The sequence below is a fragment of the Accipiter gentilis genome, chromosome 1, assembly GCF_929443795.1.
Source record: "Accipiter gentilis chromosome 1, bAccGen1.1, whole genome shotgun sequence".
Lineage (NCBI taxonomy): Eukaryota > Metazoa > Chordata > Aves > Accipitriformes > Accipitridae > Astur > Astur gentilis.
This window is the reverse complement of record NC_064880.1, coordinates 1,447,967-1,475,858: the sequence shown is the minus strand read 5'-3', so window position 1 is coordinate 1,475,858 and position 27,892 is coordinate 1,447,967. Positions and strand designations below refer to the sequence as shown.

The window sequence follows — 27,892 nt, the reverse complement described above, 5'->3', positions numbered from 1 at the left end:
TACAGAGCGTCTTCCTGCGGATACCGCTGAGTGTGAGCAGTTTTGTTCATGTGATTGCTTCACTGAAGTCAAGGGGATTGAGCTGGATTCCTCGCAGAAGTGTCTGTTTGTGGCCAGGGCCATTGTATGCTTTAAAAACGAATCCCCTCATTTTCCCTGTGGGATATATTTAGAAAACTAAAGTCGCGTCGACTTCAAACTTTCCTTCTTGTGCACGAAGCCCCACGCACGGCTCATTCGAGGGGAGATTCTGCTGGGTGCCGGTGCTCTGAGCATCCCGCGTGAGAGAAAGGAGAGGGCTCGGAAAGCAGAGAGAGATCTCAGGCCCTTACGAGAGTGACTCCTAAAGCCGGAAACATGTTATAAATTTTCAGAGTGACTAAGCATTGCTGATTTCTACCTAGTCCTATCTCCTAACGCTGCTGGGTTTAACTTTATTTAATTTCATGTTGCTAGCAGGGTACTTTTTTTTTTTTTTTTTTTTTTCCATAACAGGGACTCAAAAAGAGGGAGAAAGGCTTTATCGTTCCCGTTCAGTAGGCATGCAAAGATGTGGGGTTTGTTTGTAAGTAGGTAAAGAAAAGAAAAGCTTTTGCATTAAAAGTTTACCCACAAAATAACTAAGCAGCATTGTGATGATAAGAGCCAGGACAAGCTTTTAATCAAAACCATTTGCTTTTCAGGAAAAAAATAAACATGTTTACATGGGGAGATGGTGCTTTGCCCCGTTCCCCCCCATTCTGTTCTTCTTTACAGTCCTGTAACTTGGGAACATTCCCAGGAATGTACAGAGAATTTTCCTGGATTTTTAGTGAAGTAGTTGACAGCAGAATCTGGACCTCCGAAAGGTTGTTTTTTTTTTCCCCCCAATTTACAGATTAAAATGCTGCTATTTAGAAAGAGATTAGTTGAGACATTTCATTAACTATTTTTCAATTGTGAAACCAATTTCCAAATGTAAAATAACATTAGCCAGTTTTCTTTATATTTGTTCTTGATAGGTATTTGAAAAGAATAGAAGATCCTTGATTGACTGAGATAATTGTGTTTCTAAAGGAGGACTGGAAAAGAATGGTAGAAAAATGATACGATTTGCTAAATGCCTCTGGAAAATGATACATGACTTCTGCTTGATTTTTTCATGTTGCTACTGCTGCCTTCATGGGTCAAATACTTCAGCAGTTTAGCTGTTCTTATTCAGGAGACTGTAATATTAAACAGAGTATATGTAATAAATGTAATAGCCATGAGCTTGCTCTCAGGATAGCTGCCACTTTTGTTTGTGTTATATATATTGGAAAAAAGGAGGACTAACAGGAGCTACAGTGATGGAAAAAATCAGGCCTCTGTTTAAGAAGCCACTCTTACATGCATGTGTATAATAGAGATTTTTATATGTATTTTACCATACGTATTCAGTGACTCTGGTCAGGATTCCTAGGTATGTAATACAACGCCTTAAAAAGAGGAAATAAAAAGCAATGTGGCTCAGTTGAAACAAAGGGAAGGCGATTCCAAAGGAGGAAAACATCTGAACAAAAGCAAAATGTGCAGCCCTGTTCTGGCCAGAAATGCACGAGGCCAAACTTTTACGTGTTCGCTCCTCCTTGAGCCAGCCAGACACATATATAGGTCTGATAGTTGTCTTAGACGAACAGTAGGGAGAAATATTTGCCTCCTTATTTCATTGGATTGCTAGTGTAGTTAACTATTTGCAAGACAAGAACGGAAAGCAACCGCTTTTTAGCTCATTTCAAATTGTCTTTGTCCGTCGCTTCTGCTGCACGCTGATGTAATTAGCGGGTGTGTTTTTTGATCTTTAGGTAAACACTGCAGCTGTTTTCTCAGTTCTCTAATGCTCTTTTTTTCCCCAAAGTACAAACGCGTTGCAGCAATGAAGCGAAGATAAATAGTAGACATAACTCATCCGGCAGGTAAACAGTGCTGTTTCTTATGAAAGATCCCTAAATAATGAGGTAATACTCGGACGTACTTTTCTCACTTGACGTGTTTCATCTCCACCTATTGCCTTGATATTGGAAACGGTTAAACAATTACCGCATTGTTTCTGAGCCGTGTCTGTCTCAAGAACACTTTTTCTGGGAGAAAAGATGTACAGCTTTGATTACTTTGTGCTCCGCTCTGAGCGAGATCAGGCCCAGAATGTGATTGCGTGTTGCGGCTCTGCATTATCGATACTTTCAGTAATTGTACCAAATTGCTTGGTTATATGCTGCAAAATGTTATAGCCGGAGCCAGCTTTCTATTACACCGAGTTTACATCCACAGAAGCAGTTACGGAGCAGATCTGTATATCAAGCCCAGACGGGAAAAGGATTCCTCTGGGGTTTTTTTTGCTTTCCTTTTTTTCTTCTTTCTTCAGTGCCCCGTGCCTAGAATAATTTTGATAAAAATCAAGAAACGTAGTACTTTCAGTCATCTGTGAGAGCACTACCCAAACCCTAGTTATATTGTTAACTATTTTGTGGTAGATAAAACGGGCTGGTAATTAGGAGAGGTGCCCCTTTTGTTGTAGGAAAGAAGAAATGATGATGTGTGGAATTTTAATATAAATGATGAACATAAATGATTTATGAATGTAAACGTTCTGATGGATTAGTAAACCTGGTCTTTTTCGGTGCACAACAAATAAAAAAGGAAAGGACACACAGCAGTAGTTTTAATTAATTCCGACCATCAGTAGCGTGATTGCAAGATGAAGTTAATTATTATAATGAAATGTTTGATGAAATTAATGTGACTCCAGCAGAATCCAACTTTTCCCTAATCATTAATGGAGCTCGTACTATATTTCTTGAAAGACTGTAACAGACTTGGTTTTATATACAAGAGGCTACTTTGTTCTGAGAACAAACAGGAGAGGAAAGGAGTTACTGACTGTGATACAGGGGCAACGTTAGCCTTTTGGTATTGTAATTAATTTAGTACTGTAATTCTGAAGGATTTTCCCGATGTAAAATTTGTGAATGTATCTGTGAACTAGGCGTAGTAACCTTTTAGATCGTGGTTTGTATTTTAGTGCCGATTTGGTTTTGGGTTACTAGCTGAAAGAGAAATGTCTGTTAATAGCTATTTTGAGCTCTTTTCTTTTTTCTCTTAGCTAGCTGCCAGTGACGGCACATTCCGAGTTCTGTTTTTCCGAGTCAAGCTCTGTGCTTATTCCTAGTCTTTGTTTTGGTTTTTTTTCGGGCAGGTTTGCCATCAAACTGAGGGTGGTTTGGTCCTGGGAAAGGCTCTTCCCGTTGAACAAGCAGGCAGGAAAGAGGGCTGAGGTGCAAACGAAAAAAAATAATCAGAGAAAGGGGAGTTTTATACCACTTGTAGTTTGCAGGGGGATCCACAGAAACGAACCATCCGAGCCGCGTCTAAGAGTTAAGTGCAGTCTCTCGGAAGTACGTTCGCCTCCTTACATCTACACCTAAGCAGGCACCTTGCTGCCCGTTTCGCGGTGCCCGGGATTTTTCGGCTCCTTCCAGCCGCCCGGGTCCACTTTTTGTGGCTGTGCACGCGGGACGAGGCCGAGACGCGTCTTCGGCGGAAACCCCGGTCGCGAACCGTCGGGAAGCGGCGCTGAGAATTACGCCGAGGATTCTGCCACGCATCTGGGCAGGTGGGGGACACCTCGCCTGTCGCAAGCGGTTGGATTTCGTTCCTCTTCGTAAGCGTTCGGGTTTGCGGCCGCGTTCCCGAGGAGGGATTCCGGGGCCTTTTCCGCGGGGCGGCCTTGGCCTGTTCGCACCCAATGAGTGGGGGCTGTGGAAGAGGCTTGAATTTCGGGATGGCGTTGCGGGGAGGTTGGGACCACGCTTCGGCGAGGATAAGCGGAGGCAGCCGCCGAGCCGGAACACGTGGTGCTGACCGTGTTTTACCGAAAGGGTCTTTTTAAAAGGCCGCCCCGCCGTAAGCGGGGGCCGTCTCCCTTCCCTTCCTTTCCCTCGCCCATGGCGATCGCTGCTCTCTCAAGCCCGGGCCCCGGGCGCTGCCGCCGGGCTGCCGCAGCCCCCCCTCCCCTTCCCCAGCCCGGGCGGGAACCGGCGGCCGCCGCCGTTCCAGCCCCGACTTCCCTTCCCTTTGATCGGCGCCGCGACCTCCCTACCCCGCGCCCGCTGAGGGGAGGCTCCGAGCCGCCGGCGGGACGAACCGGCCGGCCCGCGGGGGACGCCTCACGATCGCCGCCAAGCCCCGGAGCCGCCTCGCCTCGCCGGGAGCAGACAGGTCAGGCGTCCCGGGTGTGTTCCGTCCCCGTCCCCCGTCGTCCCCGTCCCCCCCCCCCCCAACCCCGTCCCGGGTCCTTTCCCTGCCTGGACCCGGCCCGCTCCGCCGGGACCGGCCCCACGGGTGTCAGCGCCGTCGGCGGGCGGAGCCTGCCCCCTGCTGGGACACGGAGCGGGGGGGGGGGGGGGGGGGGGAGGCCGTGGACGGCCGCGAGTGGCGTCGCGGCGGCAGCGACGGTTTTCGCTCCGGAGGAGCGGCCGGGGCTGTCTCCGCCGTCGGAGGAGCCCGCACCCGGCCGGGGGGGGGGGGGGGTGGGATGTATAAGCGGAGAGAAGAGGGTTCCTGGGAGAGATCGCTGGTTTTTTTACTTACTTACTTTTTTACTTTAACGCCGGGAGCGTTAGTCTGTCGGGGGAGATTCCCCGGCTCGGAGGCTGTGGGAGAAGTTGCGAGCGAGGCCGCAGCTCGCCGCCACCCCGGGGCGGCTTCGGCTTCGGGGGAGGCAGCAGCCGAAGCCCCCCCCGGGGGTTGGGGGGGGGGGTGTGTGGTCGGACACCTGCTGCTCCCGGTGGGCTCGGGGGCCCGAGGCTTCCCTCCTTCCTTTCTTCCCGCTTTCCCTGTGGAGGAAGGAAGGAAAGGAGGCGCCGGGAAGAAAACACGCGTCGCGGCGGCACCGTTACCGCAGCCCGCGCTGGCGTTGCGGAGTTCTGCGCCTGCCTTCCCTCCGCACCGTTAGACCGGCAGGGACCGAGCGGCAGCTCGCTTAGGGAATCGTTCTGGGTAAATTGTAGACGCTGTCCTGAAAAAGAGGTTCATGCGGTGCTATTGAAGGCAGCGCTAATAAAACTTTGCAGTTACTGTTATCCGTTGAGTTCCCACGGTGCTCTTGCTAGAAGAGGACGGGGTCCAGAGTACTCCACAAATTTGGAAAACATGTGGGAGACACCGAGTCTCTTGGATTTCGTGGAGTTCTGATCCTCTTCTTCGCCGGTCACGCAAACTCCCGTCCTGCTGTCGATTTCCTTCTGCCGCCGTTTCCCGCGGTTTTCCTTGCGGAGGTCTTCACGAAATGCCCTCCCAGTTGCAGTTACTGGGCTCGCTCTCCGTGCCCAGAGCTGCCCCGGCCACCACGCTGCGCGGTACCCACGAGCAGGGTTTGACTGTGAATTCGATTTAGTTATCGGTCGTTACAGGGAACCGGCAAGCTCTCTGCCTGCCGATAGGAATAAGCCGCTGTCAGCACTCCGCTCCTCCCCGCGAACTCTGCCATCTTGTCAGAAGGAATGGGGCCGTTGGGGTCCGCTGGCACGTAACCCAGTTGTCACTGGCTGTACTGCCACGGTGTCTGGTTTGGGGGTAGAACAGCAAAGATGAGCGTGTCGTGTGTATGGACGCACGCGCTAATATGTCGATGCCTTGCAACGTTACGCTTCGGTGCACCTCGGATAAAGGGGGGTTCTTTCTCATTGTAATATTTTGCGAGAAACGCATCCTTAGGGTGCGAGAACTCATTTGGGGTCAGGAAACCACGTAAGGCCTAGGTATCCTTTGAACCATGGTCTACGCTCTTCAAAGGGCAACGTGAATGGGGCGCCCGGCTGGTATGTGGTCTCTGCCCGTGTCTGAAGTCCGTTCCTGTTTCTGGGTCTGTCCTCCGGTGTAATGACAAAGGTACGGTAGGTGAACGTACTGCACGCAGTACGTTCCGGAAGGTCCAGGTTCTGGGCTTAGACAGGAGCTCTGAGTGGGGACAAACCGCTCACCTGGAATGGTTCAGATCTTGTTCTTAGGGGTCAGGTCCTCAGGCTCTAGGTGAGAGTAATCTATCAACTAATTCCATGAAGGCATGCTAATTCAGCTCTCTAATCATCAGGCCGATTTCAGCTTAGAGAAGCAGAGACTTAAACGCGTCAATTCCATCAGCGTAATCTTCCCTTCGCTATAACAAATACACGAAGCTTACAGGAGGTAGGGAAAACAATGGGGAGATTTTGTGTCATTTGAACGAGAGAGGCTGTTACCGTAAATACTACTTTATTGCCCAAGCCGCGTGAAACGCTGACACACTTAGTGTAAAATAAAGGCAGAAAAAAAAGAGCTCTCGGCAGCAATTATCACACAAATCAAGTGACAGCCTCCCCTATTAGCTGGAATAATTTGAGTTATTGGTTAAAATGTAAAATGCAAGTCTTTGCATATTTAACATGTCTCTCAATTTTTGTTTCTGATTCCCAGATCTATTATAAAGTTATTAAAGAAATTGAGCCAGGAGAAGAGCTCTTGGTGTATTTGAAGGAAGGTGGTTATTCACTTGGGAACATGGCGCCCAGCATGGAAGGTAAGGCCTCGTTTTGCTAGATAGGACCTTTTTGCACTTCTCGCCAGCAAACCTAGGAATGTTGAGAACCTCAGTTAGTGCTGAACTGGGACGAAAACCTGATCCGGTACCTGCCCCTTCTGTAACTGTTAATATTTGATGCTTAATTTCACTCTTTCTCTGGTGAGAGTAGCTGTCTTAGTCAACGATAGCAAGCGAGTTTTTATTAACCTCAAGGCATGCAAATTCTCTTTGCTTCTTCTCTTTGAGGAACATTGTGGTTTTAAATATGGTGGGAGGTGCCTTTTTAATCCCCAGGGTCACCGTGTTTCTTTGGGTGTAATGAAAATGGGCCAAACCATTCCAAGGCTTGCAAAACACTGGTCTTTAGAGCTTGAGGTTACACAGAAAAGGGGGATCCAGGCAGAGGATGGAAGAGTCATCGCTTGAATTATTATTGCTAGAATATAGACACCTCTGAAACCCTGCAGGGATGCAGCGAAGGCCAAAAGCGTGATTATTTTTGAAAGAAAGGTCACATTTTTATTACTGCAGTGTCTCTTCTGCCTTGCCGCGAGTTGGTATTACCGGACAAGGTGCATGGCTCAAATAGGCTCGCAGAGGGAGAAGTTTCCCTGACCGCGTATTGCGTGTGGAACAACCTGAAAGGCTGAGCCTTGTTGACTTCTTCGTGTAGTAACATCACCATTTTCCTCTAAATCTCGTGCTGTTAATTCCTGAAGTTCAATCATCGCACAGACTGTCTAAAAGACCATGATGCTTTCCAGGTTAAGTGAGCGTTTTAAGCTAGAGCAAGGGGCAATGCGCTAAGGTTTTTTGATTCTCTTCCTACGCCAGAATGGTGCTATGTGAGATTTGAGAGGACGTGTAGAGAGGGATGGGAAAGGAGAAAGACAAGAGAAGACTTTTGAGTCCTCCTTCCTTCTCCATGGTGCACAAAGGTGGCCATAAAGTACTTACCGTTTTACTAAGAAGCAGCACGGAGCTTTCTGCTTGTCATTCTGTCAGACTGTTGGAAGCTTTGGGTTCAGCTGTAGTTTCCCAAAGAACAGAAACGTGTGGTGCTGCAGAGTCAGAGCAGCCAGAATTCCTACAGTAAGATTACAGATCTGATTCAGGGGTTTGGGAAGAGGCCGTTGCAAGGCGGTTAGGAGGTGTCATTCCCTGGGGACAGGTTGCTGCTCACCTGCTCTTTGCAGGGTCCTTGCATGCTTCTCTGTAGTAGCTGTTGCTGGCTCTTGTCAGCGACAGGAGAGCAGGTTAGCGGGACACGTGGCCTGAAATATTCCAGCAACCTGAGAGTGTCGCCAGGATTTTTTTTCCCTTTGTTAGAGTGCTTTTCTCAGTGTTCATCTGAGACTCTGACGAACGTTTGGTATCCCGCCTCTTTCACTGCGAGTGACAGAGCCTGTCAGTACAAACACCTTGTGCAGTGGAAGTGATCTCTCAGGAAAACTAGGAAAGATGTGCTACGCCGTTCCCCAAAATATTATAAAAACAAGGCAGCAGCACAGACGTACCTAGAGTAATCAAAAATGGTACAGAGTCTTACTTTAAAACGGTTGTTTGCAAGTCCCGAGTACAAAACCCTATCGTAACAGAGCATTGCAGGAACCTAACCTCATGTGAAGTACGTTGTGATCCTGAAATGAAAGAAAGATCAGTCTGAACTGGCAAAGTTCTGCTCTATTTTCTGGGGCTCTTAGTTTCCTTGACACAGTGAAAGTTAGAGAACGATGTAAAAGGTACATGAATTTTCTCAAGTGAAGACATTACTAGGGCATATTACTTATGTCTTTTCCTGTTCATTCATTGAATGTGCAGCCTGTTGCAAGTTTCGCATTATTATTTGATGACTATTTTCTATAAATATATTCTCATCTACCAGTCGTTTTTAAACTGTTAGTTGGAAATACTGTTCTACATAATTAATCACTGACATTTGAGTTGTCTCACCTGGACATCCTACAATACATTTGTTTTCTTTTACCTGTGTATGAATGTAGTTTTCAGGTTGAAATTTGCAGTGAAACTCTTTAAGAGTGTACATACGATATGCACAATTAGTTCAAATTACTTCTGAAAAAATTGCTAGGTTGAGGATTAGTGCCGCTGAAAGCTCTTTTGCGGAAGGTCCGTGGGTGAAGTGGATGAACAGGCAGTGCGGTAGCTGCTGTCTCACTGAGATGTCAGGTCTGGGATTATTTTTTCAGTGTTCTCCCCCCAAAAGTTGATCATTTTCTTGAGGCCAACAGACAGAGATGAATAGTTTCTGTACTCACAATGACGGAGTAACACACAGGTTTGGGGTTTTTTTGATGCCAGGGAGAAATCAGAAAGAAAAGTCGCCACTGTTTTGCATTTCTCTTTCTAATAGGCTTTTATTTGAACAAGCAAAAAGTGCTCCTTGTTTTCCATCTTTGTCATTATGTAACATTTATCTGTATCTTCCTGGTAATGTCTAGTGCTTTTGCCACATAATTGCTTTCAAATTATAATAGGCCGACATTAAATATTTGACTTCTTAATACTTTTTACTTTCAGTAATGCTATCTTCCCGCTGCCTCGCACCCCCATTTTGATTCTGATTTAACAAGAAAGAAAATGCAAAATTGTTCCACACAAAGATAATTATCATAAAAATCTTTTATCCAAACCCCAGCCAAACACAGCAGACCCCTTATCACTGCAGGAATTTTGAGTAGGGCACTTGAACTCCTTTGAGATTCAAGTCTGGTAGATTAGCATGTAGATGCCACATAATTGTGTTCCCCTTGGTTTCTCTGAAAGCTATTAGGCACTGATTTATTTTTCTGTTACATTCCTGCTTTGTCCTGAGTGTTACTGATGGAACTTAAGATAGGCACATATAACCATAGATTTGACAAACAAGACATAGAGAACAGGCAGCAATTTTTTTGTAGCTGGATTTTTTCTTTTCTTTTTATCCCCTTCTCCCTGTAAGATACTGAAGGAGTAACCTTTTTAGAAGGGCAGTATTTTCATTTGCGGTGCTTAAAGAAAGAAGAAAACTTTAATGAGAACTTGTTTTGAAGGGCAGTATTTTTACCTTTGGTGCTTAAAGAAGGAAAAAAACCACTTTAACGAACCTGAAGTCTACAAACTGGGCGTCTGATACAAAGACACAAAATAGATACCAGGTCTTATTAGTTCAGTCCTGAGCCTCCTTTGTTACTTAGGCTTCATTTTTGCGGGGTGACGGTCTGGCCCTTAGTCTACAGGTCAGTTCCTTTCCCTGCAGCGGTATTTATTGAGAAGTCTGATCTCTAAGCTTCTAAAGCTCAAAACAGGAACGCCGGAGGAATGGGTGTTGTGTATTGATATGATATAATCAGCTAATCTACCAGGCAGCCAGTTCTTCCTCTGTTTAACCTGTCTGAGCATCCAAATAGTTTTTGCAACCAGTGGCAACATGCGTGACACGTGACTACAAGGCTTTTAATCATATTTTTGTCAGTTCTTTAATTCTTCTTTTCAACAAAAATTTATTATTCCAAACCCAAATATTCTGAAGCGCATGCGTTTCTTTTCTTATCATCCATCTTTTCTACCTACGAAAAAGCTGTTGTGTTTGATGATGGAAGAGGAATGTTGCTGTTACTGAAGCACGAGCCTGTACAAAGTAGGCAGGTTTGGTTTTTTTTCAACTTAGTGACATGCAAGGGCTAGAGCTGTAAAATCTGTGTAGCTCTGAAAGTATGCAAATGCAAAAGCAAAAAATCCACATGCCTCAGCTGAGCTGTCTTGTTTCTCACATTTCTTAATAGAAGCCTGATAGGGGCAGCTCCTCTGCTTGTGTAAGCGTAGCTCAGCCGGCTTCTGCCGACTGAGGATCATTGTGTGTAATTTGTGTGAGATGTGTAATTCTGCTGACAGAGAGTGAGGAGAATTAGAAGCAAAATCTCTTCTCTAACAGTTATTACTGAGGCTATCTGTCTGTCTGCTCTGTAATCTCATAGAAAGGACAAAAACATGTTACTCTCCTTGATAACAACAGGTAGTGCTCTGTCAGGTTGTATACTGTGGGGAGGGGGTGCTTGCGAGTTGTCCCTCTTTAGCCAGGTATGTAGTAAATTATTCTCCAGGGCTAGTTTTCCAAACTCAAAGTGGAATTCTGCTTCCTAGCAGATAGTTTGGGTGAAATAAGACACTATTAATCATGTAAATATCAAGCTGAAATAGGAAGAATTCAGTTTGGATTGGCAGAAGGTATTTTGATGCATTTTCCCTGAAGTCAAAAAAAGAAAAGGAAAAAAAAAAAAAAAAGTTTCCTCCATTCTAAGTTTTCAGGTCTGGGGAATTGCCAGTTTGAGCTTGAGAGATGCTGGGAGTTTCGTAGGAGCTTCTTAAGAGGTGAAGGTACCTGGGGGTTCCCAGTCCGGAGGGCTTTCAGTCGCTTCTACAGAAAGGCCTTGTCATCTTGAGCCATCGCTGTATTTACAAAAGAGCAAAGAGGAGGAACGTTTGAGTTGCAGGGTGAGTTCTGAGGTAGATGAACACCTTGCCAGAGCAGTTCCACGTTATCTGGAGTTAGCGAGGGATTTATCCTGTTACTCCACAGTTCAGTGGGCTGCATGAGTCAAATGAACTTCTGTCCCACGTACGTCTCTGGGAGTCAAAACCAGAACAAAAGTAAGGTCATGTTTATTAGTGCTAGTGACACTTTTGAGTACAGCTTGACGTCTGAGACTATGAAAACTGAACGTTGTAGCAGATAAAAGCTTGTTTCAGAGCTAACGGGAATTCGTTAATAATGAGGAGAGGCGGCACGATGAGATTATTGCCTCAGCCCTTGCGGTGCGTGCGTTCGGGACACTCGATGCTGTCAGGCTTGTCTCTTCTCACCCGAGTTATGGACGTGGGGTGAGCGAAAAGGTACCTAAACACACCTAATCACAGCCCTTGCCCCCCTCTCAACTTGCTGCTTTCATGCTAAGAACGTTTTCGGTCCATAAACATGTGTAGATGAAATCTTAAATTTTGCTAGGTAACATTGTATGCATCATGCTGTTGTTAAAAGTAAAATGCAGTAACAAGACATGTCACGATACTACAATTCTTCTCCCCTCGCCCTAAAAAGTAGTTTGGATTCTTTTAATGGTAGGTTGTACACAGTCTCTCGATACTGCTAGGTACTTTTTCATATCCTGCTTTCCAGGTTCCCCTCCCCAGAGACGTAAAACACATGAGATACGTATTGGTACTGTTCTACAAAATGCTAGTAAACAGAATTTCTCTAAGGAGCAGAGCAGGGCCTGATCTGCTTCACTGTGAGGCTGCTGATAGCAATTTCAGAGTATACGATCTGTCAGAACTAGTTGAAATGGGAAAGATACGGGTATTTTCTTCCCTTAGGTCTCCTTTTTTAGTCAAAATCCCCTTTCTCCCCCCCCAAAGGAAGATGTTGACCCGCTGGATTTTATTTCTTTTTACATCCCTGCCTTCCGCACTTCAGGAAATCCTATAGCATCTCTGCATTTTATTCATTCCGTGTGTAAACGAGGTATAGTACCACTAGCCATGCTGCTTGGATAAATAGCAAGGCTTCGCTGACTGTGTCTCAGTGATATTTTCTTTTTTAGCTGTGTTTGACTTTTTCCAGTTTGTGGGCATGTCGATACTTTCTGTGTAGGTGTGGACCACTTTGGGTTTCATCTGCCTACATAGCTTGCTGTAGCAGCTTATGGGATCTTGTCTTTCTTAGTCACCACAGAAGCAAGTCGCAGACTCCCCAGCGTGCAGGGGCACAGGTCGAAAACCACAGCCTGAGTTTAAATAGGCTGTATTGAGAGAAAGGAGATTACTGCCCGAGTGCAGGCAGGGAAGCGGCGGTCGCTGGGTGCGACACTGCCTGCGCTTGTGCTTGTACTCGTGTCACGCTTTGAACAAAAGTAACCCTGATTTATATAAAACACAATCTCAGGCCTTAAAGCACGGTCTAAGTGGTAGTCATTGTGCAAAACTTTGGGCAAACAAGCGCGTGGGGGTTTGCCGTAAGGTCGCAGCTTCTGGCAGAGAAGCAGCCACGAAGACGCGAGCGCCGCCCGCATCTTCCCCCGCCGTCCCCTTTCCCCGGCGCCCGGGGATGGATCGGCTCCATCACGGCATTGGCTTTTGGCTGCATCTCTTAGGGTATTTCCACTCTTCCTTCTGAGCTGATGCATTTTACCACAAGCTTTCCTTTCGAAAGTAAAGTTATCAGAAAAAGAGAATAGAACTTAATACGAAAGAGAGCCCCGGAGTCCGGAGGAAGAGGGTAGAGGACAGGGAAATGCTGCACCGGGAACTAAGTGGTGGCCGGAAAGCTGCTGTTTCAAGCTGCCTGCCGGGTGGAGAAACCCGGAGCTATCCCGACTCCCCACTCCCTCGCAGAGGTTGTTCTCCTGGAAAATTTACAGCTCTGAGCTGATTGTTTGGCTTGGCACTATAGTCAGGATGCTGCCTTGTAAACTTAATAATAGCTGCCCTTTTTTTAATTTGTTTGACCTTGACTACAATAATTTATTATGTGCATTAGATCTTTTTTTCTTTCTTTTTTTTTTTTTTTTTAAAAAAAAAAAAAAAAACCAAACCGGCACAACAACAAAGAATTTGCCTCCCTTTTCTTTCTTCCATGGTACTCCGGTTTTGAACTCCTTGGGTTTGATGGCGCACTGCGCTTCTGCAGTTGTGCGGGATGAGTTACGAGGATAACATTAGAAAGACATTTTCTTAGAAAGGAGCTTCTCCAGGTTTGTGCTGTGGCAATTTGCTTTTCCCACTAGCTGTCTTTATGTTAGTGTGGTTTGTTCCTTTTTTCCCTGGCAGCCCTTTTTGAGGAAAAGCTCAGTCGTATTTTGAAAAAAACTCATTGCAAACAAACGTAGTGCTCCAGAATAGCCCCAGTATTTTGTGTATCTACTAATTCTCATAGGTCTCTATGTCTCAGCAGAGGCCAGGACACAAAGAAAACAAGATCTCTCCTGGTTGTGAGATTTATTTTTTTTTCTTGATGCTTAAAGTGAAAGCAATCTGCTGGCACAGCCTACCTTGGTTTCTCTCCCCTGTCACTTGCAAATTTCCTCTTAGTTTGTTCGCTTGTTTGACAGATCCTCACAGAATATTACGTTTTCTTTACAAGCCCAGTGTTGGGTAAAATAATTAGACTTGCTTGAACTTCTTGATCCACAAGTCAAAATCATCTTCTATGTCTGTTGTAGAGGAGCACACGTTTCGCTGCGAGGACTGTGATGAACTTTTTCAGTCAAAGCTCGACCTGCGGCGACACAAGAAGTACGCCTGCAACGCTGTCAGCTCCCTGTACGAGACCCTCAACGACGAGATCAAGCAAGAAGGTCTTGGAGATGGACAGGTCTATGAGTGCAAAGACTGTGAGAGGATGTTCCCCAATAAATACAGGTACCAGAAAATTGCCAGACCCTCCCCTGGCCTGCCCCTCTCCACGACTCCTGCGCAGCCCTGTCTGATGGTGGGAAACGTGGGACCGAGGTGGGCGCTGGGCGGCTCAGGACGGCCATGGGGATGTACCTTTCCTTTTCCTCGTAGGGTTAAGGAGTGCCATTTTTAGGATCCTTCAACGGCACTAGCTACTGGGCAGCAATTTATTTCGCCTCGATTTCATAGGCTATGATGCTTTCCATCGCTTTGTTGGCAGAAGCATCCACAGATTATTGGTACTATAAAGTTTGAGTGGTTGTTCTCTGAATTCCCTGTGACTTTTTCAGGGCTGTGACACCCAGGTTGATAGACCTGGTTAGTGTCTCTGCAGCGACTGCTCCCATGTGATCTGGTTCTGAGGGAAGACAGTGGTATTTATGTTCTGCCAATATTTGCACAAAGACTTTTTTTATATGTAATTCTTGGTCATGTGAGCTCAGTGGATATAAAGAAGTGTTGTTACCCCGAGAACCCTTAACATGGTCCTGAGCTCCTGTTTGATCTTGCAGAAGCAATTAAAAAAATTCTCTCCCAGTCACATCTTCGGGTTTAATTGTTTTTAAAAAAGAAAATGTTCATTAAAAAACGTTGTGTTCACCGAGCATTTTTGTAATAGAAATTTGAAAAGGAAAAGAAGCAGATAGGACATTCTCCAGCTTATCTTTTCATTTACAGTAATTATTCAATTATTATGATAAGGCAACTCTAAACAAGAATTAAACTTTTTTTTTTAAAAGGAAAAATTCTTTGGCCCAAGAAGTTTTAAATGAAAATCTGCATCTTTCAAGCATAATGTGATAGTATTCAAATACAGCTTTAAAGCAGAGATCTGAGATTTCTGATTCATTTGCAATGTGAGACTCGGATGGTTAAATATTAGGAGCCAGGTTTTAAAAGTTGAGGTGGTTTTTTTTAATCACTTTAGGATTGTCTTTATTTGCATCCTAAGCCTTTAACTCTTGGGCTGTATTTTCAAGGTTTTCTCCACAGCATAAGGACTAGAGTTCTGTCTGCTTACCGGAGGCTGAAGTTCTCACATACTCATTTCAGTTGACTTCTTAGATGAACAGACACCACATAGAGCAAAATTTGTTACAAAATTGTGAGAACTGGCAATCCTCTGTCATCTACTATATAAGTAGAGCAAAAACATTGAGCTTAAAGCCAGTATAAGACGTGTTTCATTTCAGTTAAAAATTTTAAAATATGATGTTCACCAGCATTAGTAATTTTGAATTATGTTGTTGCTTTCAGTTCTTTTATCTAGGTAAGTGAAGAAAAAAAATCTACTTTAAAAAATGTAGAGAAAGGTGAAACATGAAGAACATTCCACTGGTTTATCTGTATTAAAAAGAGCTTGGCTCTTGGCTGTGTTGTGGGCGTTGTAGAAGTTGGTAATAGATACTGTCTGCCAGTGAGATCTGTATAGTGGTTCTGTTAGCACAGTTTGATGTCTTTATTCCTCACCTTGTGTTTCTGCGTTGGCTACTTTTGATTAGATACTAGGAGGCTACGATTCTCATAATTTTTTTTACCTGGCAAGAAAAGGTGAACTTCCTTTAAAATTATTTTAGTAGAAATTCCAATTCTTTTATCTCTCTAGCTGTGTTGGAAACTTTCTCCTCTTTAGCTTCCAGCACTCTGGTTTTATGTTATTTTAGGAAATACCTTTTTGAAATGTATATGTCGTCTCCTCTTTGTAACATCCGTGTATTTCCTGGCTCTCCCTGGGGGCCTCCGGTGGCACTGTGTGCCCAATTCTGCAGGGGTTTAGAGACACCTGCAGAAAAAATTTAAGTCCCTTTTTCCCTTCAGCGAGTACTAACCCCTGTGAGTAAGATGCTGAGAGTCGCCTGGTGAAGCTAATTCTGGGTATTCAAATGATGTGGCTGAGTTAAGGTCTGAGTTTCCCTTGATTTCTTGGGAGAAGCGGGTTAGACAGACCTTCACTCCGTCTAAGACTTGGCTCACCCCGGGGCCCGTCTCCGTTGCGAGCATTGCCGCAGCGGAGCAGAGAGCTCCCGCACCAAGCACTGCTTTTAAGTGGCGGTTGGTAAAAGGGACGAGCAAATGACTTGCTCAAAGTCAGATCGAAAACCTTTGGAAGGGCAAAGGACAGAACGCCAGTTTTACAAGCCCTGTCCTGATTTATTTTCAGGACCTTCTCCCGTTTTGATTCTTCAGAATCATCACTCCTAACTGTTAGTTTACAGACCTTGTAATTAAGAAGAAAACGTAGCAGAACATTTACTGGTCGTCAGCGTGCTCAACACAAATATCTCGAGCTTGAGGCAAAAGTCCATGTGTCTGCTAGTGTGGATTTCCAGTTTTGGAGCACCCCTAGGGTGACGGAGAGGCCTTTTCAAGGTGTTTCCATCTGAACTCAGACGGAGATGCTCCAAGGCATTAGCCACAGACCTGTACACTTGGAAAGCGTTTGGAGTTGTGACAGGGGCTCCCGGGCTCGTTGAGAACGTTGCCTTTTAGACCATCGATTCCAAACGTTTGGGGTTTTCTTAAGCAAGTAATACAAAGCTCGTTTTTTCAATGGGGGAAAGACAGTGTCGGCAACATCACCATTCAGCGTGCTGCATGCTGATGGTTTGACTGGAGTTTGGAGAGAATGTCCACAGCTATCCCTCCCCCATCAGTCTGCTGCATTTAATGTACCGAGAAAGCCACTAAAACACAGAATGTATCCAGTCAGCGTACCTAGATGGTCTTACAATTTTTCAGAAGTTAATACAGATCAAATCAAGAGTGCCACTGGGGAACTGAAATTGAGCATTTAGCAGCTGACTAAATAAATAAATGTTTTGCTAATCCCAGTAGGTACTTGCCTCTAAACAGCATATTAGTTTGTCCATATTTGCTCTAAATAAACTCATAAATCACAGTTAACAGGAACGTATTTTTGTATATGTATATGAAAGGTACATATTTCTTTGTATGTGTAAAAAATTTTGTAGCGTTAAGAACACTATTTCTTTAGCAAAATGAATATTGCTTCTTTAAAATCAGTGGATTGGCAGTTTATAAGGGGCACGTTCATGAATATTAACTATCTGACCTGGAGGAGGAGGAGGTTCTTCAAGGGACTAGCAGGCTGGTGGCTGCTTAAGATTCGTATGTAGAGTTGCCGGGCCGGTTGCAGTCCCACCAAGCCCGCTTGTGATGAAGCCACCTTCTACACGGTTGTCCATGTTCGTGTGCCAGAAAATGCCCTCAGGGCACAAAGGTTTCAACGTGGGTCAGTTGTCAGCCCGATTAGCTTTTACGCTGGGCATTCCAGAGGACCCCAGTGTCGGGTCCATTCTGCTCCACCTGGGTGCTGGCAGGTGCCTGCTGGTGCCAGGGTGCCTGTCGGCATACAGTCCCACCGGGGATGCAGGTCCCCGCCGGCATCTGAAGGGAGTGAGAGCAGGATAGTCTGAGGACGTGCCAAGGCTGAGTGGATTCCTAGGTTCCTAAATTCCCCAGGCTCTGTGGAAACGCCATGGGGTTATCTGCTGTGAAGTCGTCCTGTAGCGTTTAATGAAGACTGGCAGGGTTTTCCAGTAGTGTTTAGTTTTAATGTTCCTATAAAAAATATAGCTGTGCTTTAAAGTTCCATAGGAATGGTTTAATATCGATCCGTAGGGGATTTCAGGCAGTAGTGGATTTCACATAGGTTTGTCCCGCATCAGAATTCACAGTAAGGAGGAGTATTTGTAACTCCCGTTAAACTGCGCCGAAGGCAGCGAAGGACCCAAAATTTATTCTTCCGTTTCTCAGGGCCTGAGAGGTGCAGGATTTCCAGCCCGCTTAGTTCATCTTACAGCAGTCGGTCTTCAGCAGAACGGTTTTCCAGGCTCCGTACCTGCCCCGCTGCCACCGACAGTGGCTTGTCACATGCGGGTCGGTGGCCCAGCGGAGCGCTGCATGCTGATGCAACGGGGACGGTACTTTGGCGTAGGGGAAACGGAGCACCCTGTGCGTTTCTCTGAAAAGCCATCCCCGCCATGGCCCTGTTCCAGCAGCCACTTTGGTTTGCCATCATCCTCCTGGTTTGGGAGAGGCTGCCAGTTGGCAGAGGTTGAAATTGCCGAGTTAAGTAATAAAAGATGCCTGACGTTTAGAAGTGAAATGTGTTTGCACCTTATCATGTTTCTTTCCAATGTTAAGTTGCTGTGTTCTGGGAAGCTGTGGGCTTTGTGCCCGTGAAAATGGCAACGTGATAGTCTCGGCAGCAACAGCTAATATCTTGTCTTTCCCTGTGGGGATGCCGTAGAAGTCTTGGTCACAAAGTGCTCATTTTTCCCTTCAGGAACCTGCAGGGTCAGGTCTGGTTTTACCTTCCTTTTCCCCCTTGTAAATGGGACTCAGGTATTTAATAAGAAATATTGTAAAACGCAGCGACATTTTGAGGCAGAATAGGGCAGCTTCCATCGGTGAAATAAATGCCAAAAAAAGAAATGGTGTTCGCGTGTCGCTGCACCTCCCGTGCTCGATGTGCTGCTCGCCTCCTTTTCACAAAGGCTTTTGCAGTCGCGCTCCACGGCAGCAGTTAGTTCTGCAAACCCCCCCCAGACCCCACGGGCTCGCAGCCTGTTTCTCCATCGCCGTCTCCGATCACCTTTCTCGCCTTCAAACCTCCCCGAATCGGGGCAGGAGTTCTGTAACAGTATGTGCCTTGGCTGGAAGAGTCCGGTTCGGGTGGGCGCTCGGATTTGGGCTCCGTTCGCTGCCGGCCCGGGCTGCCGCCTGCCATGCGAGCTCAGCCTGTCTCTTTTTCCCAGCCTGGAGCAGCACATGGTAATCCACACCGAGGAGAGGGAGTACAAGTGCGACCAGTGTCCCAAGGCTTTCAACTGGAAATCCAACCTGATTCGTCACCAAATGTCTCACGACAGCGGGAAACGGTTTGAATGTGAAAACTGCGTTAAGGTACGGCGCGGGACGTGGCAACCGTTGGGCGGCTTTGCCTGGGAGAGGGCGCTGGGACCTGGGGGAAGGGGGTCCAGGGGACGGGCGAACCGTGCTGGCGCGGTTCGGTGGCCCGGCCGTGGTGCGGAGCGTGGTAAGAGAGGGAGAGAGGCGTGCTCAGCTGGCCCCGGCACCTCCGTTCGGATGTGGAGCTCAGCCTTGCCCGGAGCGAGTCGCCTTTGGCCTTTTCCCGGGTATCGGAGAGTCTGCCGGGGCGGCAGGTGAGCGTCGCGCAGGGCAGATGCGGGTAAGCAAACAGCTCTTAAAACGCGAGCGCCGCACGCTCCAGAGAGCGTGACAGCAGCCTGGCAGGACGCGGCTCAGCCCTGCTCACTTCATTATCCGTTTGCAGCGGGAGGTGAATATCCCGCATTCCTGATGCCAGGAGCGGTGGTGGCAAAAAAAAAAAACAAACCCGAAAAATAGTCAAGCTTTTCACGTGTACGCTCTTCTCCCTACTGCTTTGTTTCTCCTCCCTCAAGGCGTTTTCTCTTTCAGGTGTTTACCGATCCCAGCAACCTCCAGCGGCACATCCGTTCCCAGCACGTTGGCGCGCGGGCCCACGCCTGCCCGGACTGCGGCAAAACCTTTGCCACCTCGTCTGGCCTCAAACAGCACAAGCACATTCACAGTACTGTCAAACCTTTCATATGTAAGTTGTCACGGCCATCACAGAGCTCTGGCTTTTGCTATAATTGCACGTATCCTGCGGGGGCCCCCCAGTACTAGCTGTCCCTCTGTGAGCAGCCGCTGTAATTTTATAGGTCAGAGCACAAGATGAAATTCCGCAGCGATTTTTTTTCTTTTTTTTTTTCTTTTTTTTTTTTTTTTCTTTTTGCATGCTCCCTGTTTTTTCAGTAAACATTCATGGCAGTTTTTGACTTTCTTGACAAGTTAAAAGCTCAGTCTCTCAGCAGTCCTAGCGATGCCATTTTCTCATATCTTTGCTTTCTCTCATCTTTTTTTTCCCTAATAATTTCTGAATGTTCATGTTGGTGACATAAATAAATAGCTGACATAGCCTGATGGAAATGTTTTTCGGGGTGCCTCAAATCCCATAGCCGTTGTAAAGAATTTGGAGTAGTCACAGAGATGAGAAGAAGGTGTTTTTTAAAAAGAGTTTTTTCCTTCTTTATTTACTGCACGTTTCATCTAGATAATGCTCGGAAGCCGAATAAATAGCAGGTTAACCGTGTCCTTAGCACCGTCTTTAGTGGGATATCTCCAAAAGGGCATTTTCCCTTGAGAGCCGTTCATCTCATTTCTTGTCGTTCTCAGGGTTGTATATTTTTTTAATTGACACAGCATCTATTGGATTTTGATAACTGCGCAGAAAAGTGGATCGTGTCACAACAAAGCTAGAGAAACTTTAGGGACTACTTCCTGACACTCTTCAGAAAGCGTAGTTCAAGCACAGAACGGGATCTGTGTTTGATTCCAGGCTTTGATGTTACGGTAGGGAAGCCACTGAACCCACTTCTGCCTTTTTTCGCTATTGGTATAATGGGAACAGTATGCAAGAGTATCCTGGGAGACTCGTTTCATTAGTGTGTTCTGAGATAATCAGATGGGTGTCAGCGGAGGAAGAAAAAATACTCTTATTGCTCATTTTGATGCAATCTTTCATTTGATGACGGGCACATGAAAGAGATAATTTGAATCGCGTAGTATTGCTGCAGTGAGATGAATGATTTCTTCTCATAATCTCCTCACTCTCACCTCATAAGAATTAGGGAGTTGTCAGTCTAAATCAGTGTGTAAAACAACTGGAGACTGATTCTGCCTACTTCAGATGTGCCAGGTGGAGCCACATGCATGAATATGGAATCCATTAGCAACTTTAGCGGAGCCATGAGGCAGGATTCACTGGGAAGTTTTTCTTTCCTGTTCAGTGGAAGAAAAGGGTTTGTGTGTGCGGGGGCGGGGGCTTGTTTGTTTGTTTTTTACAGTGTTATACTTGGCTTTAAAAAAACCCCAAAATGTAACTTTATAACTGCAGACCACAGAACAGCAAGAGAGGAAACTACACGCAGAATTACTAAATCACTGTAGAACTGGAGACTTAAACAAAAATTTTCCAGTTTTCCCTATTTTGGAGCAATGATGTGAGCTCTCATACCTATGGCACTTTTCTTCAGGGAATTTTGTGCAGCATCGTATGTATCTAGCAACTCTTCGTGGGGTGGAAAATGAAAAAAAGGAACATGATTCCCTTGGAAGACTTTGCTTTTGTTATCCTCAGTCTTCTCATCAAGTTTTGCCACATGGGAACAGTGTTTTTGTAATATTGCGAATGCATACAATAAAAATAATGCAACCACCACAAACACAGCGTTGAGCCAGTGAAAACTGACAGAAAGTGCACGCAGTTGCGATAAAATCTGCTTAAGCAGATGAGCCATTTATTGTAAACTTGTGTGTATCTTCTAAACCACAATGTAGCATCCCTTGGTACTTGGCAAAGGAGGTGGTTAAAATTAGAAAGGAGTAAATTTTGTTCTGGAAAGAAAAATATACAAACACCTTTTAAAGAAATCTACCCCAATGTGACATTTGGTCAGATATTATTAGTAATTTGAGAGGGAGCTTACTCATGGTATCCTTACACGTGGCAGTATTGGCACCTGCCTGTTCGTTTGGAACCCCACAGTCGCTCCCACAACCCTGAAGATGCTGGCTTTGCATACGGGGGCAGGACAAGAAAAATACTCACCTCTTCTAGAACCGAGGGTCAAGCAGTTAAAGGAGCACCAAAACGGAGACAGGCAGGAGTGGACAGGCTGTCCTGACTTTAGTTTGCCAGCCCTTGGAGCTGGGGGGCGGCACTTTGCCTCCCTCTGAGGCTGTCTGGTGACAAGCACATCTCTTGCAATAGCAAAGCAAGGGAACAGCCCGGAGAGACAGAACTGGTTTGCGGGACTTGAATGTTGTGCGGATGCCGACATATCCTTCTGCTTAAATTTCTATAGAAACAGGGTTTGTTCTAACAGACCGTTAGCTTATGGAAAATAAATGGAGTAGTGCTTCCTTGAAGAACTCTGCTTCGATATTTTTTTTAAGAAAACATTTTAAAATTAAGTAAAAAAACTAAATAAACCCTTTTTGGGGAAAGTCTAAGCTGGCTAAAATAATACACCCAACAGCCATAAAAATATACGCATAGAATAAGAGTAGTTCAGAAGAACTGACACAGGTTTTTAAGGGGTGGTTGCCAAAAACTAGGGATGGCTGTAGCATACACATTTGAAAAAGCTGTTACTCAAACATTGAAACTCTTCTGATGGCTTTCTAGTTCTCCTCCTGTTTGTGCTTCCTTTGCAGCTCCTTGCTGTATCTGGGTCCAGAGCAGAAAGGCTGAAATACCCTGAGGAAAGATGGTTCATCTTAAATTTCTAGTGCACTCAGAAAGCAGACACAGCAGTCTCTTCAGTGACAGTCCACTGAATTTTGGGATGCTCATTTGAACTGAAATGTCAAATTTGTTAAATTTTAATAATCCCTGCTTTGAGTTTCAATAGAAAGGGTTTCCCCTTATTTTTTCAGGGCTGCCGGTGGAACATTCTGGCAGTCGTTTGATATTCGAGCACTGATGTAAATCCTAAAGATTTAGGAAAAAATAAGAGGGAAAGTCACACTTGAGTGTACCTGTTGGTAAAAGCTGGGAGGGAGGGAGGAAGGAAGGACCGCTTCATCACTGAGTGGGAGGACTGGGTGTCAGGAGAATTCAGATTCGGGTCCTTGCCTGCCCAACTCCAAACAATATACTTCCCCTGTCTTTGTCTCAGTTTCCATGTTTACAGAATGGTGGTAACAGCAGTTCTCCGGTGAAAGAAGTGTGTTAATTCACTAAGAAGTAGAATTTATTCCTATGTTGAAAGAGGCATCAGATAATAAAAAGTTACAGTGTTTTGATACATAAAAAAGTTTGGGTGGGATTTTTTCTTACTTTGCCCTGTTCCTTGCACACCAGCAAAGTCTGTAGGTGAAAGAGGTCATAAAAATTCACATTTTGAAAGCTTGGTATTTACAGGTCGTTAAAGAAAACGCTGATGTAGCGTTAACTTAGCATTGCTAGGGTGTCTTACTAATTTAACGAACACAAGATCTCGCCCTGCTTCTAGCTGAACTGAGGCCTGGCTGGCAAAGTGTTTATAGAACTTCCCCACGGAGTGGTTACTTACTATTAATGGCATTAAAGAAAGGGTAGGTTTGATTAAATGGGGCGAAGCTCTTCTCCCTTCAGCCTTCAGTGCTTCCTGCCGTGCCAGGACTACAAGGAAAGCAGACCAGCTAATACAAATAGATATTTGTCAATCAAATAGATATTGACAATCGTTATTGTCAGTCCCCTCAAAAAAGGTTGCGCAGGATTGGCACGTCCCCTCCGATTTCTGTAGAGTCGCTTGTTGGGAGAGGCTCTGGGGAGGAGGGTTATCGCAAGGGAAAGGTGGTGGTCCTTCTGGGGTGGAAGCCCCTGGAGGTCTTGCAGCCCGCTCCCCTCACGGCTCTTCCAGCATCCTCAGCCGGGATTCCCAGGGCTGCCTCTTCCTTTCCCAAAAGTAGCCAAGCTCGCGGCCCGGCGAGGCTGAGCCCTGTGTAAACCTCTAAAGAGGGAGGAGATAGCTTTTCCCACGTTCTTGCAAAGTGAAGCGACCAGATGGACTCCTTAGCCCGACGGTCCGCGGGGAGAGCTGAAGCACAAAGAAACTAAACGGTGTGCCCCAAGTGACGGGGGGAAGCCTTAGCGGGAGAGATGCGGCGGTGGGTTTCTAGAGATCCGGTCCAGCACGTAGCTGTAGCCTGCTTTTTAGCCCTTCTGTCTCCGGGGAGGCGATTTCAGGGGCAGGGTGGAAGGGACGGGGGATGCTGGTGAAGCTCCTGGAGAATTCTCTGCCATTTCCTGTTAATTTCATATTGCTTTTGTTGTTGGTTTCTGTTGACGCTTTAGGTGAGGTCTGTCACAAATCCTACACGCAGTTCTCCAACCTCTGCCGTCACAAGCGGATGCACGCGGACTGTCGCACCCAGATCAAATGCAAGGACTGCGGCCAGATGTTCAGCACTACCTCCTCTCTCAACAAACACCGGCGCTTCTGCGAGGGCAAGAACCATTACAACCCTGGGGGCATTTTTGCCCCCGGCCTGCCCCTAACACCCACTTCCATGATGGACAAATCCAAGCCCTCTCCCAACCTCAATCACGCCAGCCTGGGATTTAACGATTATTTTCCGTCCCGCCCGCACCCGGCGGGTCTTCCGTTCTCACCTGCCCCCCCAGCGTTTCCTGCCCTCACTCCGGGATTCCCAGGGATTTTCCCACCGTCTCTATACCCCAGGCCCCCCTTGTTACCACCCACGCAACTGCTCAAAAGTCCCCTCAACCACACTCAAGACGCAAAGCTTCCAAGCCCCCTTGGGAACCCGGCACTTCCTCTGATCTCTGCAGTGAGCAACAGCAACCAGGCCACTTCAGGAGAGGAGAAGTGTGAAAGCAGCCTGGAAAGCTCCTACCTGGAGAAGCTAAAAGCCAGGAACAGCGACATGTCCGATGGCAGTGACTTTGAGGATGTCAATACAACCACCGGCACAGATCTGGACACCACTACTGGCACCGGTTCTGACCTGGACAGTGATGCAGAGAGTGACAGGGACAAAACGAAAGATAAGAGCAAACAAATGGAGAGCAAGCCGGATTTTGTCAGCAGCTCCGTGTCTGCAAGTTCCACCAACAACACGAGTGAGATCCCTCTCTTCTATTCTCAGCATTCCTTCTTTCCTCCCCCCGAAGAGCACCTGCTACCTACCACGGGAGCAGCTAATGACTCTATTAAAGCCATCGCCTCCATCGCAGAGAAGTATTTTGGGCCTGGCTTTATGGGGATGCAAGAGAAAAAGATGGGTTCGCTCCCGTATCATTCCATGTTCCCTTTTCAATTCCTCCCCAATTTCCCCCATTCACTCTACCCTTTTACGGAGCGGACCCTCAATCACAACTTGCTGGTCAAGGCAGAACCAAAGTCACCCAGGGACCTCCACAAAGTAGGCAGCACCAGCTCAGAGTCGCCCTTTGATCTCACCACAAAGCCAAAAGAGATTAAGCCAATCTTGCCGCCACCTAAGGTCCTGCCAGCCCCGTCCGCGGGGGAAGAACAGCCACTGGATCTGAGCATCGGCAACCGCATCCGAGCCAGTCAGAACGGAGGAAGAGAGCCACGGAAAAACCACATTTATGGGGAAAGGAAGCTCATGGCAAGTGAAGTCTTACCCAAGATTTCCCAGTCTCAACTGCCTCAGCAGCCGTCCCTGCATTACGCTAAGCCATCGCCCTTTTTCATGGACCCCATATACAGGTATTAACATACCCTGCCTTAAGCGTTTCCTCTAACGAGCTAATTTTCTAGCTGACATCGCAACTTGAGGCGGATCGGGATGTAGGTTGTGTAGAAAGAGCAGTGAAAGTCTGCTGCAGTTGACGGTACTCCTCTCTCCTTTGTCACAGCACGCTGAATTTTCTGAATCGAAAGGGCTGACTAACTGAAAGGAGCACTCGTAATCAATATGTATAAAGAACACATCCTTATTTTGATAAAGAAGAAACTTGACCTATTTAAGGACTCTCCCACGAGCCAACACTAAGATGGCACTTCTGCCGGGGAAATTCCAGAGGTTTGATTCGATAAGAATGCAGAGTTCAGCTGCCTCGGAGCCTGGGCTCTCATGGCTTGGGAATGAGTCAGGAGCCCTGGGAGCCTGGAAATGCAGCTCTCCCACTGACTTACTTGATGGCCCTTTGTGAGCCGCTTCACCTTTCTTCCTCCCCAGCTCCCTTTTTTCTTTCCAATTCCCTTTCTTAGAGTTTTTCAGTTCATAGGAACTGCTGTTGTGGCCCCAGCCGTTCGAAACGTTTTTAAGTGTGGAATAACAAGTACTGTGTAAATACACGGTAGCGTGTTATTATCTGGGCCTCTCCCAGACACATTTCTTGCAGACTTACCTTTCTTAGAAGATAACAAGGGTTTTCTAGTCTCACTTGAAAGGGATGGGTTTTGAGGAAGGCCCGGTTCGTTATGTCATGCCTAGAATAAGCTGAACACGGAAGGCAGGTGTAAAGCAGACTGGATGAAGTTATCCAAATGCCGGTTAAACTTCCAGAGGGAGTGAAATCAGAGGAAGATGTAAAGGGAAGACTTGAGTCTTCTGTTGGTTTAGAGTTTTTTATAAAACCCGTTTCTAAAGGAAAATCAGTGCGCACTTTATGGTGAGGGTACCAGTACGTTTGCGTATCACCCATCCAGGCACTGGCACTACCTCTGTTATCTTCCTGCTACGGACGAGATGTATTTGTCACGCAGCAAATACCGTTTGCTTGTTTTTAGCAAAGTCCGGCGAAAAGAGGTACGCCGAACTAGTTTGACGTAGACGTTAACACGGCAGATAGTTCTCCCTTAGGACAGGATGCTTCCTAACATCCATTTCGGTTCACGGGTTTGGCCCAGAGGGGCTCCTGGATTCCGTGTCCAACCGAACAGCCAGTTCCTGGAAGCGACCGGCTTGTTCTTGCGTTGCTTGAGCTAAACGCGAGCAGCGTGTGGCGGGGTTGCGTAGCGAGCCTAGCTGTAATCCAGCCTGCTGGAAAGTTAATGGATGTGCTGCAGAAGCTGGTGTTTTCTTAGCGCTGGAAAGACTCCTAGTCACCGCAGAGAGATTAGGTCAGCGCTGGGATGGTTCGCTTGAGCGTTCAAAGGACTGGGAACAACAACGGGTGGCGTGGCCTTCGCTGCCGGCTGGAGAAGCGGGCCAGGAGAACAGCACCTATGTCACTGCCTTGCTGCTATTGTACGGTTGATAACTGTGGGAAAAAATGATGTCAATGTCTAGCCAGGCCAAAGAACTGTCAGCTGAGATGAGGATTAGTGAGCCCTCGTTGCTTGCTATTAAGAAAGCGTCTCTCGCTTTGCCAGCGCTCTCAGGGTTGGTGCTGTGTTGCTTGCTTACATGCTTTACCATCTGTGATGGCAACGGCCACATCACAACCCGGGACGTGTAGTGTATTCTGTCTGGGACCCACCATGGTCATCTCCTCCTGGAAAAATAAGTAATGATGTAAATAGTCCGGCATTTATTTTTGTAAAAAGTACTTCTGGAAAAAAAAAAAAAAAAAAAAAAAAAAAAAAGAAGAAAGAAATGGGATAGAAAGGCGAAAGCTTCGAGTTAGCTTAGGGTCCTGCCACCTCTGGGCATTCTCAGTAGGAATGTTAAAACAACACGGGTTGGAAAAGCAGCTGCCAATTAAAATAGCAGCCTCGGGAAAACCGTAAAGGTCCAGAAGACAGATGGAAGTGAAGGATGGGGGCATCATTTGTTGCATTCCACGGGATTCATGTAGTTTTAGTAATATATTAAAATAGAAAGTCAGCGGTGGAGTTGCTTGCGAATCAGACTTCTGATGTAATGAGCTAAACAGCAGAGCTTCCAAGTCCCAGCTTAAAAAATAGGGAAATATTTTGTTTCTAAACTTCTCTTTATCAGACTCTCTCACATCGTTTGGCTCCTTCATTTTTCTCCCAAAGGCCACTTAAATCGTTGACATTTTCTCCTGGTGATATAATTTAATGCAGCCAGACAGCCTGAAATCAGTGCAGTTTTTAGCTCGGCCTTGTTAAGGTAACGTTCTCAGGCACTGGGCTGAAAAGATCAGCCTAATCCTCTCGCTGGTCGCTGCGGAATTCAGCTCTGACGAGGAAGTTTGTACGTTTGTTGTGTTCGCATTACCCGGCACTGGGAGACGGTAAAGCTGCGTGAAACGCTGCCGCTTCACGACGTTTTTTACGTTTCTGATGCAGGTGGGGCTGTCTCTGGAGACGCCTGCTGCCAAGGTGCGGGGGGCATTCCCCC

At 46.4% G+C, this 27,892-nt stretch overlaps 1 protein-coding gene across 3 annotated transcripts in view; it reads left to right on the top strand.

Annotated features, from left to right (window-relative positions):
• Window positions 1-27,892, top strand: part of PRDM16 (PR/SET domain 16) — a 344,138-nt gene that overhangs the window by 296,026 nt on the left and 20,220 nt on the right. For all 3 annotated transcript variants that reach the window (XM_049804650.1, XM_049804640.1, XM_049804632.1), the window contains exons 5-9: window positions 6,472-6,574; window positions 13,795-13,993; window positions 18,811-18,958; window positions 19,496-19,649; window positions 23,946-25,347. In XM_049804650.1, the coding sequence (XP_049660607.1) occupies window positions 6,472-6,574; window positions 13,795-13,993; window positions 18,811-18,958; window positions 19,496-19,649; window positions 23,946-25,347 (2,006 nt within the window). The remainder of the gene's footprint in view (window positions 1-6,471; window positions 6,575-13,794; window positions 13,994-18,810; window positions 18,959-19,495; window positions 19,650-23,945; window positions 25,348-27,892) is intronic.